Raw genomic sequence first — 17,479 nt, forward strand, 5'->3', positions numbered from 1 at the left:
GAATTTTATAACTTACATTTTTTATTAAGTATGTTGAACGCAGTTCCCATTTTACTCATTGTTCCTCAGGCACAGTATTTTTTAAAAAAAAACTACTTTGTTGTTGTTCAATTATAGTTGTCTGCATTCCCTCCTCCCCCTCCCACCCCAGCCAAACCCACCTCCCTTGCTTCTGCCCTCCCCTTGGTTTTGTCCATGTGTCCTTTATAGTAGTTCCTGAAAATCCTTCCCCCCACTGCCCCTGCCCCCCTCCCCTCAGGCTATTGTTAGCTTGTTCTTAATTTCAATGTCTGGTTATATTTTGTTTGCTTGTTTGTTTTGTTGTTTAGGTTCCTGTTAAAGGTGAGATCATATGGTGTTTGTCTTTCACCGCCTGTCTTATTTCACTCAACATAATGCTTTCCAGTTCCATCCATGCTGTTTCAAAGGGTAGGAGCTCCTTTCTTTCTGCTGCATAGAATTCCATTGTGTAAATGTACCATAGATTTTTGATCCATTCATTAATTGATGGGCATCTGGGTTGCTTCCAACTCTTGGCTATTGTAAATCGTGCTGCTATGAACACTGGGGTGCATAGGTTCTTTTGGATTGATGTTTCAGGGTTCTTAGGGTATAATCCCAGGAGTAGAATTGCTGGGTCAAAAGGCAGGTCCATGTTTAGTTTTCTGAGGAAGTTCCACAGTGTTTCCCACAGTGTCTGCACCAGTCTGCATTCCCACCAACAGTGCACTAGGGTTCCCTTTTCTCTACATCCTCTATAGCACTTATTTGTTGATTTGTTTACGAGCCACAGTACTTTAAATACCTGTTGTGTTGTGCGTATATTTCATGATTTACCTCAGAGTATTTTTATGTGAAACTATAGGCCCATGTATTTGCATTTTATAACGAAGAAATGAAACAACGATTAATGGCTAAAAGGCAAAGTCTCTAACAACTATTTCTCCAAGCGAGGAGGGCAGCTCAGCAGCGATGGAGCCGGGGGCCCACCATCTGGGCTGGCAGGCAGGGGCTCCAAGTCACTCTCCAGTCTGGGAGTGACAGTTGACCCGGGCAAGTTTGACCCTCATTCTGGTTGAATCCTGCCTTCAGGAAAGCCTCTGAGGAGATGCAGGTGCGGGCAGTAAACTCTGGATGGAGCGCACGGAGGTGCTGGGGCGGCGAGAATCGGGATGGACACTCCTAGACTACTTAGCACCAACTTGGGACTCCCCCTTGTGTGAACAATGGCCCGAATTTCTGTCTTTCTAAATAAAACTATTGGAACACAGTGATATCCACTCCCTTCTGGACTGTCTATGGCTGCTTTCACGCTGCGATGGCAGAGGGTGAGTCCTTGAGACAGGTACTGCTCGGCCTGCAAGGTCTAAAATATCTCCTCTTTGACCCTTTGCAGGGAAAGTTCACCAACTCCCGGGCTGGAGAAGTCACTTGATAGTCAAGAATTGCACGACGGTTTCCAGGGGCTGTTTGCTTTGCCGACCTCTGTTAAGACAACTGCAAATGCCGTTTCCACCTGATTAGACAGCAAATAACTCATCGTCATTGCCCAAGATTCATTTCTTTTCCTTTCAGCCAAATTGGACATAAAAATGAACATGTGATGGGAATCATCCCTTTCCCACGTATAAAAACATTTCCTTCCACGTGGGCTCAGACCACTTTGTTCACGACGATGCCTTTACTGTCTGTAACAGCAGGAAGGGGATGAGGGGAGGCAATCAGGTGGCTAGGATACAAAATTAAGGAGCCACTCACTCTCAGGGTAACACAAGCACTGAGCCCTTCACCAGCACAACTGTGACAGGGAATGTCTCCCTGACTTTGGTGTCCTAGGTGCCCCATTACCTCGCCCTAGCCCCGGTCCCGTATAATAGTCATCACGTGTTTCTATTTTACCTCCCATTGTTGGGCACTGCTGCTTCATCTCCGGCGTCTCTAACATGTGGCATGCTCCCATTCCTGTTGGCATTGAAGAGAGCGTTTCACCTGCAGCTTTTCCCTAGCAACCATGAATGCGTATTATGCTGTCTGGGGCCCCTTTGTTAGGACGGAGGTGCTCATCCTGCCAGCTGCTGGGAAGTTGGTTGCTGAGGGTTTTCAGGTGAATTGCTCTCCAGGCATTGCATTCAGCTGGAGAAAGCCACCTCATCCGAGATCTCCTCCACCCCTGAGGTCAATGGAGCCGGGCACCCTGCTTCACGATTGGGCATTCCAGCTGCCGAGCTACTGGTGGGGTTGCATCGTGGGGCAACTCGTCCCTCGGCCTGGTTCTCCTGCCCCCACTGCCGCAGATGGTTTTCCAGAGAACATTTGCCTAGAAACTTCCAGCGTGCGCATTTCCTCTCAGAGACCCACTCCTCTGACCAGGGTGTGGGTGTGGCGTGAGGAAGCAGTGAGATTTTGGAGCAAGATCATCTGGCTGGTGGCAGGTGGAACATCTATTACCGCTGGCTTGTTGTAGCGGTGCATTTATTCAAACGTTCACTGCTGGTGCAATGGGATGGGATGCCGATGGAAAGGAACGTATCGGTGGCTTGTGGACAGGGATGCAGAGGTAAGGGCAATACTACAGGTGTTTGGGAAATTGGGTGGAACTAGTAATTATGAGACCTGGGAACTGTATGGCTCTTGCTGGAGGTAGTTAATCAAATAGAATAAGAATAAAATAGAATGAAAAACTCAGGGGTGTTAGTCGCTCATGAAAGGCTGAACATGAAAGACAGAGGCCTCTGTGGCGGTATGTGAATAGACTCCCCTGCAGCGGGAGGGCGGAAGGGTCGAAGGGCGGGGTCCCGGCGCATAAATCCAAGAACACTTTGCACATTATCCAGTCGGTGGCACCAAGCTCAGGGCCCTGACTGGGAGAGAGTGGCGCCCACTAGAGAATTTTGAATCTCCAGAGTCCCCTGAGCCCCCTGCGCTCACAGAAGGGGCACACTGCTCCCTGTGAAAGGACCGTGCTTGGAAATGATGTGGAAGCCTCTGCCCTGTGAGACAAGGAGAAGCGCCACCACCAGCCCCGTCCTGGGATCTACACCCATCTTGTATCCTGGCCAGCAGGCCAGTGATTAGAGTTAAATCACAGTAAAATTCAGGCCGGTTAAAGAAGGACAGGGAATGTTTGAGGAAGGGACTGCGGGATCTTGGTTACGGCAGCGGGAAGGGTGAAGTGTAGGGAGCTGGATCCTGAGGGGCCCGAAGGGAGGAGAGTTTGCCATGGGAGCATTCTTCCATGGGATACGACTGGGCAATGACCTGGGGAATGATGGCTCTTGGAAATTTAAGAAAGGGAAGGCTCACATCCAGGAAATAGAAATTATAGGACTGTGGTGGCAGACAGTGAAAAAATAGATCTGAAGGCCAAGCGAAGAGGGCATGCTGGAGCAGACATGCACTCGGAGGCCAGAAAGCCCACGGGCTGATTCTGTTCTGGGGAGGACCCACAGGACAGGCATTCATCAATGTATTAAAGAACACTTTTTAAAAATATATTTTATTGATTATGCCATTGCAGTTGTTCTAATTCCCCCCCTTCATTCCCCTCCACCCTGCACACCTCCTTCCCCACCATTCTCCCCCTTTAGTTTATGTCCACATGTCTCAAGTTCTTTAGCTTCTATATTTCCCCTACTATTCTTGCCCTCCCCCCTATCTATTTTCTACCTACCATCTATGCTACTTATTCTCTGTACCTTCTCCCCCCTCCTCCTCCTCCCACTCCCCTGTTGCTAACCCTCCATGTGTTCTTCATTTCTATGGTTCCACTCCTGATCTAGCTGTCCTCTTGGTTTGCTTTTGTTTTAGGTGTGGTTGTTAATAACTGTGTGTTTGCTGTCCTTTCACTGTTCATATTTTTCATCTTCTTTTTCTTATATAAGTCCCTTTAGCATTTCATATAATAAGGGCTTGGTGATGATGAACTCCTTGAACTTGACCTTATCTGAGAAGCACTTTATCTGTCCTTCCATTCTAAATGAAAGTTTTGCTGGATAAAGCAATCTTGGCTGTAGGTCTTTGGATTTCATGACTTGGAATACTTCTTTCCAGCCCCTTCTTGCCTGTAAGGTCTCTTTTGAGAAATCCGCTGACAGTCTGATGGGTACTCCTTTGTAGGTGACTGTCCCCTTATCCCTTGCTGCTTCTAGGATTCTCTCCTTCATTTTAATCTTGGCTAATGTAATGATGATGTGCCTTGGTGTGTTCCTTCTTGGGTCTAACTTCTTTGGGACTCTCTGAGCTGCCTGGACTTCCTGTTAAAGAACACTTTGGTCGGAGGGCGCTGGGGTCTCTGACATTCTCATTGGTATTTGTCCCCACAGGACAGGGTTGATGATAGGAGATGCTGGTTTAGAACTGGGCTGCCTGATGACGAGGAGATAACAGGAGGCAAACAAAATGAAGATCAGTTGGTCTTCAATCACCAGGAGCAGCGAGGCTCTGAAATTGGGGTGGCGTGGAATAAGTGGGTCTGACATCTAAGAAGGCTATAGGGTTGGGTAATAGACAATGTCTAGGAGCAAGACAGGTGGCAGGCACCATGGGTATGGCTCACTTCATGCAATCAAGAGAAATCAAAGGTAGGTGATAAGAAGGCTGAATGCAGCCCTGAAGTCATGCTTCCTTGTTCAGTTTTTAGACCCAGTTTTTAGACCCAGGACTTCTGAATTAAGGAGAGGCCATGTCTTCGGGAGGAAAAACCCTGCAACACCACAGCAAGTATATAAGGTAACCATTCCCCTGATCCTTTCCCTGAGAGACTTATGACCATTTACTAAGATAACCAATCCAACATTTCCAGGGCTATGGGACCTAGAGTTGACATTGCTCTCTGGGGACCCAGACTGTTTTTGTGGACCACGTTTATTGTGGGGGCAGGCGGGAGACCAGGTAGTAAATGGAGTCCTGACTCTGGCCCGCAGTCAGTCTGCTGGGTCTATAGACACCACAGGGAGAAAAGTCTTCAAAATACTTTTCTGTATACCAGGAACAACAGAAGGAAAACAAATACCAAGTTTTAAGAAGCCACAAACAGCCCAAATTACATATTACAAGTTATTCAACCTACCTTGATGTGAAAATTAAAATTAGGTTCGGATGTATTGGCCAAACACTCAAAGGATGGTGTAAAAACATATGTTTATTCACTTTTGAGAAAGAAATCTGCAGGCCTGTCATTAGAGACTCAGACCCTGGTTTCCCTACTTTATCACCCCTAGCACGAAGGCTTGGTCCCCAGGGACATTTCTAGTATGACTGTTGCAGCCCCAGCCATCATGTGAAATTCCCAGGAAGGTGCAAGAGAAAGGGCCAAGGGACTCCCTTTAAAGAGCCTTCCTACACTATTTTTAACCAACAAATCCTACTTCCGTCTGATTAGCCATCCTTAGCTTCACATGGCCATGCTCAGGGTCATGGGAGCCTAATCAGCACAGTGCTTTAAACAGAGAGGATTGTTGCCTTGGATAGAATGGGCTCTGTTACTGAGGTCAAAGGGGAGAATGGGTGCCGGATGGACAACCAGTCCTCTTTGTCACAAATTGCTTCCATGGCTCAGAAGCCCCATTCAGTAGTTGCCCTCCAGCTCCAAAAAGCTGGCAAGAGCTTGAAGCCACATTGGCCGTGTTTTGTCTGTACCTGGGGTTTCTGTGCAGTTCCCACAAAGAGGTGGTATTGTAGAGCCCACTACCTCGGTGCTCCCTGGGCACGCTTGAGACAGAAGAGCCAAATACTTCTCTGGGCTTGTCCTGATTGGTTTCAGTTTTCAGTCAGAGCATCATACCTCTTCCCTAGGTGACTCATTGTAGTTAATCGTTGTAGTGTAATATGCTGTGGATGCTCCTATCAAAAGGACAAGAAACAACACACTGTGGGTCGGAATGTAAATTAGTACAGCTCTTAGGGAAAACAGTGTGGTAGTTCCTCAGAAATTAAAAGAACTAGCGTGATCCAGCAATCCCTCTCCTGGGAATGTATCCAAAGGAGGAGGAGTCAGCATTCCAAAGACATGTCTGCACCCCCGGGTGCATCACGGCATTATTCGCAACAGCAAAGACAGGGAAGCCACCCAAACGCCCTTCAAGGGATGCATGGGTAATGAAAACGGGACGCACACACGATGGAACATTACAGTGAATGTACCATGGGGTGTTATTCAGCCACACAGAGAAGGACATGCCGACATTTGGGACAACATGGGAGAAACTGGAGGGAATTGCGCAAAGAGAAATAAGTCAGATGGAGAAAGACAAATACTGTAAGGTGTCACAGATGTGGACTAAAAAGGAGATGATTCCATAGAAACAGAGAATAAAATGGTGATTGCCAGGCTCTGGGGGGAGAGGAAACAGGGAGATGTAAGCCAAGGGTGCGGGCTCTCAGGGATAAGAAGTCCTGCAGGCCGGTTGTGTGGCATGGTGGCTGCAGTTGACAACATGACACTGAGCACTGGAAAGTTGCTAAGAGTGGATTGTAAGCACCTCGCATACACACACTCAGAGCTGACGACAGGAGAGGGTGGAGACGCCAGTTGTTTCCATCTTGGCAAACATCCCACAGTGATACCACTCAAGTTGTACACTTCAAATATGCACATATTTCTCAATTATTCTTCAAGAAAGTTTGAAAAAAGATGGCCAGTTCTAAAAATTTGAACCAAAGTGATAATGCAGAATTTTCATATAATGAGTAAGATCTGTCCATGTCATTCTCTGTGAAAATGAGAAATGGTATAATACAATTTCTATATGGAAATAACATGCATGCACAAGAAATCCTGTTTTTCAATAAGTCAGACCCATCTATGGCATATGTTAAAAGCAACGAGAGTCCTACGGAGGAGAAAGAATGTGAAGAGAAAAATGAAGGGAAGGAGTTAAGGCAGGAACCTTGCAGACTGACACCGAATATGCCAAGAACTGAGGATACAGTTGATTAAAGAATTTGTACCTGAGGTTAAAAAAACCAAAGCAATTTATGAGAGCATGAATGATTTACATGTTGAAATAATTTGTACACTTGAATAGAAAAAATTGCCCATGTAAAAAGTCATTTCCATGTCATAGGTCAAGACTTCTAAGAGTCTGTAAAACATCAGATTTGGATTAAAATACTTTTTATCATCTCTCCCCCCCACCTCCAGAAGTTAGTGCAGTGAAAAAGAAACAAAGGCCAAAAAGAATATTTTTGTAGGATGGATGAAGAGCAAAGAAGAACGTTTAATGTCAAAGGAGTTGCCAACACTTGAAAAATAACAGTGTTGTGGGGGGAGGCTGGGTGAAAAAGGTGAGGGGACTAAGCAAAGGAAAAAACCTCATAGAACAGATAAGAGTATGGTGATTGCCAGAGGGAAAGGGGGTGGGAAGAGATAGGAGAGGGTTAAGAGAGGATAAATGTTGCTGGGAAGAGACTTGACTTGGGTTGGTGAACACACAATGCATTATAGAATTATACTGTTGAAACCTATATAATTTTATTAACCAATGTCACCCCAATAAGTTCAATAAAAATTAAAAAATTAAAATAATAAATATAATTAAAAAAGAAACGTTCATGGGTTTTCTTGAAGAAGAAGGAAAAATAGATTAAAAATGGCAATAAATACATAGCTATAAAAAAAAAGAGTTCCAGTCAAGACAAAGGCACAAGTAAACACACTTCAGCTCCTTGCCCAGCTACAGCAAACTTTACAACTAGGTTACAAAACAGATGGCACCCAGATTTGTCAGAAAATTGGGCTATATGGAAATCTGCCAACCAAGGATTTAAAGAGACCACATTCATCCAGTCGGGTAGGAGGGGCGGAGATGCAGAGAAAAGAGGCAGGGAGGGGCGCAGAGATGCTGAGTGGCAGAGAGAGGCGCAGAGTGGGTGGTCCCACACTCACAGGTTGTGGGATAAAATTGGAAGGGATACCTCAGGAGCAAAGGATCCCAGCCTCAGACCAGACCACTCAGTCCAGGGTTCTAGTGCTAGGAAGATGAATCCCCATAACTTCTGGCTGTAAAAACCAGTGGAGTTAGGGTGGTGGAAGAAGCTGCAAGATTCTCAGGAGATTCCTCTTAAAGGGCCCACAAAGTTCTCAGGACTCACACAGACCCACTTCCTCTGGGGTTCAGCACTAGGGCAATGGCTGGAAGGGCACAGTGGCATACAGGGAGAAAGCAGAGTGACTGGCAACAGGGTGAGTGCCAGGAGGCCGCTTCCTCCAGGGCGGAACTCTGGAGGAAGTCACAACACTGTCTCCTCTTCAGCTTTCCCCCACACAGAGTCACAAAGTGGTAAGACGGGTTTCCCTGCCCTGGCGATTACCTAAGGCTCCAATTTCACTTACAGATGTTCTTTCCTACAATAGGCCACACTATGAAGACAGGGAGTAAAAGCAGCTTCACCTTATGCATGGAAACAGACACAGGGGAGCTGTCAGCTTGAGGAGACAAAGAAATATGTCCCAAATGAAAGAGCAGAACAAAACTCCAGAAAAGGAACTAAACAAAATGGAGATAAGCCATCTATCAGATGCGCAGTTCGAAACACTGGTTATCAAGATCCTCAAAGAACTCTGGTTGCTGTGACAGCACAAAAAAGACCCAGACAGAGATGAAGATGACATTAGGTGAAATAAAAACACACAGGGGAGCTACAGTGGAGGAGATGAGGCTGAGAATGAAATCAACGATTTGGAACACAAGGAGAAAAAAGCATTCAATCAGAACAACCAGCAGAAAAGACTTAAAAAACAAAACAAAACAAATCAAGGATAGAATAAGGAGCCTCTGGGACATCTCCAAACATACCAACATCCAAATCATAGGGATGCCGGAAGGAGAAGAGGAAGACCAAGAAATTAAAAACTTATTTGAAAGATAATGAAAGAAAACTTCCCTAATTTGGTGAAGGAGATAGACATACAAGTCCAGGAAGCACAGAGAGCCCCAAATAAGTTGGACCCAAAGGGGACCACACCAAGACACAACGTAATTACAATGCTAAAGGTTGAAGATAAAGGGAGAATCTTAAAAGCAGCAAGAGAAGAGCAGATAGTTACTTACAAAGGAGCTCCCATAAGACTGTCAGCTGATTTCTCAAAAGAAACTTTGCAGGCTAGAAGGGACTGGCAAGAAGTATTCAAAGTGATGAAAAGCAAGGACCTACAGCCAAGATTACTGTATCCTGCAAAGCTATCATTTAGAATAGAAGGGCAGATAAAGTGCTTCCCAGACAAGGTAAAACTAAAGGAGTTGATCATCATCAAGCCATTATTATATGAAATGTTAAAGGGAACTATATAAGAGAAAGAAGATCAAAACTATGAGTGTTCAGATGACAACAAATTCACAACTATCAACAGCCAAAACTAAAAAAACAAACTAACAAACAAGCAGAACAGAAGCAGAACCATAGATATGGAGAACATTTGGAAGGTTATCAGTGGGGAGGGGGAGAAAGGGGGAAATGGTACAGAGAATTAGAAATACAAATCGGTAGGTACAAAATAGATAGGGGGATGTTAAGAACAGTATAGGAAATGGAGTAGCCAAAGAACTTCTATGCATAACCCATGGACATGAATTAAGGGGGGACTGCTGGAGGGAATGGGGGTACCAGGTAGAGGCAGGCAAAGAGAGAATAATTAAGACAACTATAATAGCATATTCAATAAAATATATTTTAAAAAGAATCACACACACAAAAAGAAAAATTACAAAAACAATGTCAGTTTGAAGAAACAACTTTCTCCATTAATGTCAGGGTGAAATTTGATGTTAACAATGTGATCACCAAAAATATGAGAAGGCAAATGTTAAGAATTTTCCTGATGTTTTCCTCATGGCATTCTATTCTATTTTAGTCTCATGCATCAGCTATCTAAGATTTAATACCTAGTGGAATGTACTTGCTGGAAAGAAATTAAAAAAATAAATCTTCCAACATTGCACATAGTGGTAACAAAAATTTTCCTCATCACCTTTAATTTCTGTTTATAGCATTACAAAAAATAATGTACTGATTTTTTTTGACATAGCATTTTTCCATTAGCAAGGAAATAATCAAGAATTAAGTGTGAGTGATGAGGTGCTGGTATATTAGTGTGCTCAGACCCAAAAGTCACTATTTAGGATATTTGACTTCTTACATTGTTTGCACAATCACAAGATGATAATATTTGAATATTCTGAAAATTATTTTAGAAGTTTACACATATGAATTTATATCCATGTGCTAATTTCTCTTTTGCATTTATCGTTGCTGAAATGAAATTTTGGGTGCCTACTACCTGTATCACTCAAGGAGAGACTGCAGGATGAAAGGGGAAAAATTGTAGCCTGCATGGAGTTTACATTATAATGGATGAGTGATAGTTAATTTAGAGCACACAGTGTTCAATAGTATGATGTAATGACACTAGGAAAATGACTTTTTAAAAATTAATTTATTTTTATTTAATTCTTGTTCAAGTACAGTTTTCTGTCTTATATTCCCAGCCCTTCCCGCCCCCCGCCCAGCGCTCCCCACCTCCCTCCCATTTCCGCCCCCACCCTTAGTTATTGTCCATGTGTCATTTATACTTGTTCATGTGAGTCCATCCCCTTTTCCCCTGTGATTCCCTCCCCTCTCCCCTCTGGACCCTGTCAGCCTGTTCCGTATTTGAGTGTCATTGGTCGTATTTTGCTTGCTTGTTTGGTTTGTTTAGATTCCTGTTAACGGTGAGATCATATGATATTTGTCTTTCACCGCCTGGCTTATTTTGCTCAGCATAATGCTTTCCAGTTCCATCCATGATGTTGCAAAGGGTAGTAGTTCCTTCTTCCTTTCTGCAGCATAGAATTCCATTGTGTAAATGTACCATAGTTTTTTGATCCAGTCATTTACTGATGGGCATCTAGGTTGCTTCCAACTCTTGGCTATCGTGAATTGTGCTGCTATGAACATCGGGATGCATAGGTTCTTTTGGATTGGTGTTTCAGGGTGGAAAATGACTTTTATAAGATATTTTTGAAATTAAATATATTTTTGTCCTGCTTACTTGTCTGTTATAACACGATTGACTATATTAAAGGTTTAGATATAACTTCGGCGAGATCACACTCTCAAGAAAGAAAAAAAAAGAATGTCTGCTACAATAGGTTTAAGCTAGAGCACCGTCATTCCCGACACACTGTGGGTGTTTAAAAGGTTGAATCAAACAAGCGAATTAAGCCCTGGGCCTGACATCTTTATAGCTATTTAGTACATCGGGATACATTCTACTTTTTTTATCATGAGTCATAATACCCTTGATCTAGAAATTAAATACATTCCTTCCAGTACAATCCTCTTTTGTTTCCATATAGTCTGCATGTTCCTCCCCTCATCCTCAAAGTCCTGCCCATTTGTACAGCCACTTCTAATTTTTCCTGTGTTTTTTAAAATCACTCTGCTGTATCCCTGTCCCCTTGCTCTGTTATGTTCCCTAAGGCTGGAAGCAGCCGAAGCTTCTGAAGCCTCATAGCTCTCATGGCAGCTCTGGGGCAGCAGCCTGAGCTCCTGCTGTCTTTGCAAAACTACATACAGAAGAGAGGATATTGAATCAGCTCTCGTCTCAAGCTTACCAGGAAATATCTGAGTGTGGGAATCCAGGGCCAATATCAGAGTCATGGCCAAGGAGATTCCCACAGGAAGGCCACTGTCACCAAACCAACATTATTAAATAAGATCGATTGTGGCTAGGCAATAGCTAACTCCAAACAACATACACTCAGCCATATTATTTTGGGATTTCAAATATTCCTTTATTTCACAAGCATTTATTGAACGCATACTTGGTATGTAACACTCTTTACCAGGCGTTAAAGAAACTATAATACCAAGGACTGCCATGTATTAATTTCCTACTCTACTCGAAGCACTTTGCACCCATCAGTTCTGACCCCTCTGCAACACCAGGATGATATTACTATCTCTGTGTTAGAAGTAAGAAAATCGAGGCAAGTGAGGAAAGCGAAGGTCAAAGAGGCTAGGCGGTAACCTCTGGACACATTGGGGAGACTTCCAAATGCCTGCTGTTTCCACAACATACTTCTCCATAGACTGGATCTCCACCCAGACCACCTCTCTGTAGATGGAAAGAAAATGGAGTGTGATTGGTAACTATGGAAACTCAGGGGAGGAAAATGTTGCTGAGCTTGGAACCATTAGTAAAGGCTTAAAAAACAAAGTAGCATCTAAGAGAATAGGACCCAATGGCTGCATTTTGCTCCAAGGAAACTTTTCTAAAATCCCATTTTTTAATGTGTCTTTTCAAATTTTTCCCCCAGAAATAATGCAGTGTACAACCAAATAAACCAATTAAAGTCAGTAGTGGTGTGTGTGAAGTTTTAATTCAGATTTTTGGCGTTCACTGATCTTTCTCCTGCATCATGAACATTCCTTCTAAAACACCAACTATATTTAAAATAAGATCTCAATGCTCGTTGCATTACTGGAATGTTCTGGAGTTATGCGTAATATTCTTTCATCTTTTCTGCCTCTAGGGGGAAGTGTGTTTTCAACAATTCGGTCCTCTGAAGGTTTTCTTTGCAGGCTACAGACATCAAGCGATACTCTCCAGTGTGACTTCAGGGCTGGCTTAAAAGGGAGAAGAGAATCTCTCTGGAAATCTGCAAGGGCTCTCACTTCAGAGTTGCCACCAGGACTCTGAGGGAGGTGGTCATACAGACGATCACAGCTGGTGGAGAAAACTTCTCTCTGGTAGCCTTTCGAACACATTTCAAAGAATCGCACGTGAAGATTCCCTACATAATGCTGCTTTTCCTGGTAGCAGGAGAGTAAATATAGACACTGGTTTTGTTTCACAGAGCTGAAAAACTAATAACTATATAATTTATAGAAAATTTGCCACTTTATTTTAGCAACTTAAAGTTAAAAAAATAAGATTTGTGGATATTGATGAGAACATTTCTAAATCCTATAAGAAGTATTGGTTTCTGTCACACCATGTTTAGGGCTAATGTTGCCTTTAGGCTTTCATTTGGCTAATTTTATTTTATTTTGCGGCTTGCTTTTGTTTTCTGTGACTTTCTTTTGTTTTCATCCAGCAATTGGAGCCTGAAAGCACGCATTCAGTGAACAGTTAGCAATTCTTCAAATGTTAAAAAAAGTGCTCCCCTCCCCCTTTTCAGTATTTTAGATTGGAAAGGAACAATATTTTAAAATTGAGTCTAAGGGATGAGTTTACTTCATTTTTTTTTGTTTTTCCCCTTCTTTCTGGGTTTCTTTCATTTTCGTGATTTTTACATTGCAAAAATTCTATTATAAAATATTAGCAATTTTACTGTGCTGTATATTCTCAAAGTAAAGTTTCGATATAAAGAGTGTTATTACTTAGAGTGAAAGCGGACTTTCTTCCCTGTTTTACGTGGTGTCATAGGTGGGACATGCTTTATTTGGAATCCAATTCCACATGAAAATATTCTCGGGGATGAAGAGTTATTAAATACACCATTTGTAGTCTTTGGGCCTCAGTTCTTTATCTAGAGAGTGTTGGGTGTCAGGCTGGGTGACTTCTAAGGTCTTTTCCAGGCTCCAGATTGAAGATTTCTGTGGCACTCATAATATTTACAGACTTTCAGAAGCTTGGGAAAAAACTAATTTGATGGAAAGTAAACTCATCATGTTAAAAATCGGTCTACTTGTATTACTCAGTGGGTCATCCAATCCTCTGGTGCCTATTTTCATTGAACAAACTTTGAAAAAAAATCCCAATTTTTGCTCTTTGGAAAGTTTGAAGGGGTGCTTTGAGCGTCAGCGAGAGCGGTAACGCTGGCGTTTCTGGTTCTGCTGGGCAGTGGTACAGGGGCTCTTCCCAGCCACAGCCTGGTTTGTCGGTGCTCTTGAGTGACAAGCTGGAAGTGGAGAGCTCTAATCCAAAGGCCACCGAGAGGCCGATCCCCAAACGTACACTCACTGCCCTGCGTGTGACCCTTTGCCCCTCTGCTCCCTGGGCAGCTCCTGCGAAGGGGGGAGGCATTCACGCCCAGTGCCACTGAGATTCCAGACTCCGGAGTAAGCCCGGGCTTCACGGTGTGCAGAACCCTATCGCCATTGGCCGGCATTCCGAGGACGCGGCGCAGAGCCGGCAGTAATAGGAAACCCCGGTTCCTTGACGTCTCCAGGCAACCGGTTTGGAAAGCCATTAAGACCCTTGGATTTAGCCATTGTTCTCTCTCTTCCTTCCTTCTTTCTTTCCCTCTTTCTCTATTTCCTTCCTCCTCTCCCCCCCTTCTCTCTCTCTCTTCCTAGGAGTGCAGAAAGGATTTAATTGCTGTGAAGCTCTAAGTTTGAATTTCCACTGTGCATATTACCTTGTTTGTGGATTTAAATTTTGCACGAATAGACGCCTCTTCTGCTTACTGATTAGCAGCTCTAATTAAATAAATGAAAGTTCTCGTAGGAGTTAGAGGCTCCTCCATCAGGAATCATAGTGAATAATCTGCAATTTCAATGATCCAGAGGATAAAAAGTTACCCATAACTACATTTTCCGTTCCAGAAAAGACCGAAGGAGGATGCTATTGACGGCAGCGGGCGCTGATGCCTGAAATTGCCCCATCTCTGGAAATCCCTATTTGCCTTTTCACGGTCACAAACGAGAGCCAGAGGGATTGCTCTTTCTGGCCTCGGCGTTTAAACAGACGTTTAAACAGACAGTCGGACAGAGAAACAAACTGGCAGCGCCTGGGATGGGGGCACCAGCGATATTAGTTCGCTTCAAGTTTCTGCCGACAGAGGGCGCTAGTCTAAGACAAATACACATTTGTGGACACGGTGCCCAGTAGTCAAATGAAAGACATTTTAAAACCTTTTCAATTTATTTTAATTTGTGGGACTTAAGTTTCAGAACTTGCCTGTCCAGTGTCGCACGTTCCCATTGCAAATGACCTCAGTGTGTTAGTTACCACGTTCAGAGGGTCAAGCTCCGTTTGGACCGGCCTTGCAGCGCGGCGGACTCCTCTGGCCACGGACTTCTCGGCGGCCGGCCGTTTCCATCCTGGTCTCTACTGCGGTTGTGGCTGTGACCAGTGACAGGACTGGGTCTCCGAGGGAAGACCTTTCCGGGCGCTGCAGAATCCAGAGCACAGTCTCGCGCGCTCCCGAGGAGACGTGGTTGGATTTCTGAGCGCTAGACCTGGAGCTGAGTGTGCGCTTGTGCCCAGGGGACCCTCAGGGTAATGATTTGGGGAGAAAGTCTCTTTACTTAGTTATCTGGTTTAGCAAACAAAGCTCGGAGGACCTCTTGAAGATGCTTCTCAGACTTTCTATCACCTCCAGAAACCGAACCGTTCGCTCGCCTTTGGGAGCAACGAGTTTTGCTTTCCTGCTTGAAGTATGCCGCCAGAGGGTCTGTGCGCAGGGACACGGTCATCCCCGCAACGCAGTGACTCTAGCTCGAACCCTGGTAGCCCAGTGGCAGGGGACTGAAGCTAGACTGGGGAAGGAGTGGCGCGACTAACATCCCAGCTAGCAGGGCTTTCAAGGTCCCAGATCGAGGCTCCAGCATAGGGTCCCTGGTCCCTGTTCCCTCACTTTGAGCTGGGGCGGGGCGGGGGGTGGGGGAGGGGGGACAGGTAAGGTCGCGTGCCTGCTGGAGTTTGCGCGCATCTCGAAAGAATGTGGCCGGACTGAGAAAGAGGTAAGAGAGAACCGGATCTACGGTTTTTTGCCCCCAAACTAGTAATTTTCAGGACCACCCCTTTCTCTAATCCTGTTGTTTATTTTTGCACGATGTGAGTGAGTGTGCCTGCACGCATTTGTGTCCTTTCGGAAGCATTTCCTTTTTTAAAGCCTAATGCTGGAGTGAGCGCTCCTGAGCGGGGCAAGGGAGAGGTCTCGGAGACCCCGGAGGCGTTGCAGTGCGGTGGGGTCTCCCGCGGGTGCAGACCTGGGCGACTGTGGCTGTAAGGAAAAGGCCGAGGGCCAGCGGGGAGTAGGGTTAGAGACAAGTGTGGGATGGGAAGGGAAGGGAAGGGGTGCGGGGAGGAGTCCTGATGTAAGAATGCTAATGAGAGGCTCCCCCAGCCCAACCCCCACCACTCCCCACCCCCACCTCCCCACCCGCTGGAAATACAAGCCGTCCTTGGCGCGCCATGTGTGGTAACACGCTCCGCCGCTGCCACGCTATTTAAACGCCGGTTATGGATCCAGGAACCGGCGCGAATCAATGAGATCAAACGCGAGGGAGATGCACCGTCAATTACAAGCACTTGGAAAGTCTAACTTTTTTTCTTTTACAAATAAGCTTTCAAAAGCTACCTTAGCAACGCCCATATAGAAGCCACCTCTAAGCAAAATAGCATATATAAAGGGAGGGCGAATATATATATATTTATAATAAGTATATATAAATATTTACAGGCCTACAGGTTTACACCCGGTGAACTTTTTCTTCTTTTTCTTTCTTTCTTTTTTTTAAACAAGTGATATTACTAAGGAGGACGCTTCTTTCTCTCTATCTTTTGGCGAGTTATCGAAGGGGGTATTTTATTTTCTTGGAGCGCCCAAGGGGGCGCAGGGACTTCGGAGAGAAGAGTGGGGAGAAAAGAGGAAGACTGGGTGGGGGGCAGAGGGCGAGTCGGCGGTGAGGGCAGGCGCTTTCCTGCGGCACGATGCGGTCCCTGCTGGTGCGGACTTTCTCCTCCTGCGTCCTGCTTGGCTGGGCGTTGCTAACCGGCAGCGCGGGCGGCGGCGGCGGGGGCGAGGTCCCGAGCGGCGGGCGCCGGGAAAGAGAAGCTCTGCCACCGCAGAAGATCGAGGTGCTGGTGTTGTTGCCCCAGGACGACTCCTACCTGTTCTCCTTGGCCCGTGTACGGCCGGCCATCGAATATGCGCTGCGCAGTGTGGAGGGCAACGGGACTGGGCAGCGTCTTCTGCCACCAGGCACTCGTTTCCAGGTGGCCTATGAAGACTCGGACTGCGGCAACCGCGCGCTCTTCAGCCTGGTGGACCGCGTGGCAGCGGCGCGGGGTGCCAAGCCGGACCTCATTCTCGGGCCAGTGTGCGAATATGCGGCGGCGCCAGTGGCCCGGCTCGCGTCGCACTGGGACCTGCCCATGCTGTCCGCCGGGGCGCTGGCCGCCGGCTTCCAGCACAAGGACACGGAATACTCGCACCTCACGCGGGTCTCGCCCGCGTACGCGAAGATGGGCGAGATGATGCTCGCTCTGTTCCGCCACCACCAGTGGAGCCGCGCTGCCCTGGTGTACAGCGACGACAAACTGGAGCGGAACTGCTACTTCACCCTCGAGGGGATCCACGAGGTCTTCCAGGAGGAGGGTTTGCACACATCCTCCTACAGTTTCGATGAGACCAAAGACTTGGACCTGGACGACATCGTGCGCTACATCCAGGCCAGTGAGCGAGGTGAGCAGGAGAGGGCCCCGGGCCCCTGCGGGAGGTAACCCAACCACTCTCACTCCACACCCACCGCTCCTCTGTGGACCCCA

The 17,479-nt window shown here is 45.8% G+C and overlaps 1 protein-coding gene across 2 annotated transcripts in view; it reads left to right on the plus strand.

Annotated features, from left to right (window-relative positions):
* The first annotated feature begins 15,692 nt into the window (after positions 1 to 15,692).
* The window catches only part of NPR3 (natriuretic peptide receptor 3), a 70,111-nt gene continuing 68,324 nt past the window's right edge, over positions 15,693 to 17,479 (plus strand). For both annotated transcript variants that reach the window (XM_037063134.1, XM_037063135.1), the window contains exon 1: positions 15,693 to 17,396. In XM_037063134.1, coding sequence (XP_036919029.1) covers positions 16,643 to 17,396 — 754 coding nt within the window. In that variant the 5' untranslated portion in view covers positions 15,693 to 16,642. The remainder of the gene's footprint in view (positions 17,397 to 17,479) is intronic.

This window comes from Sturnira hondurensis, unplaced genomic scaffold, assembly GCF_014824575.4.
Source record: "Sturnira hondurensis isolate 20B ecotype Veracruz unplaced genomic scaffold, ASM1482457v3 Scaffold0014384, whole genome shotgun sequence".
Taxonomy (NCBI): domain Eukaryota; kingdom Metazoa; phylum Chordata; class Mammalia; order Chiroptera; family Phyllostomidae; genus Sturnira; species Sturnira hondurensis.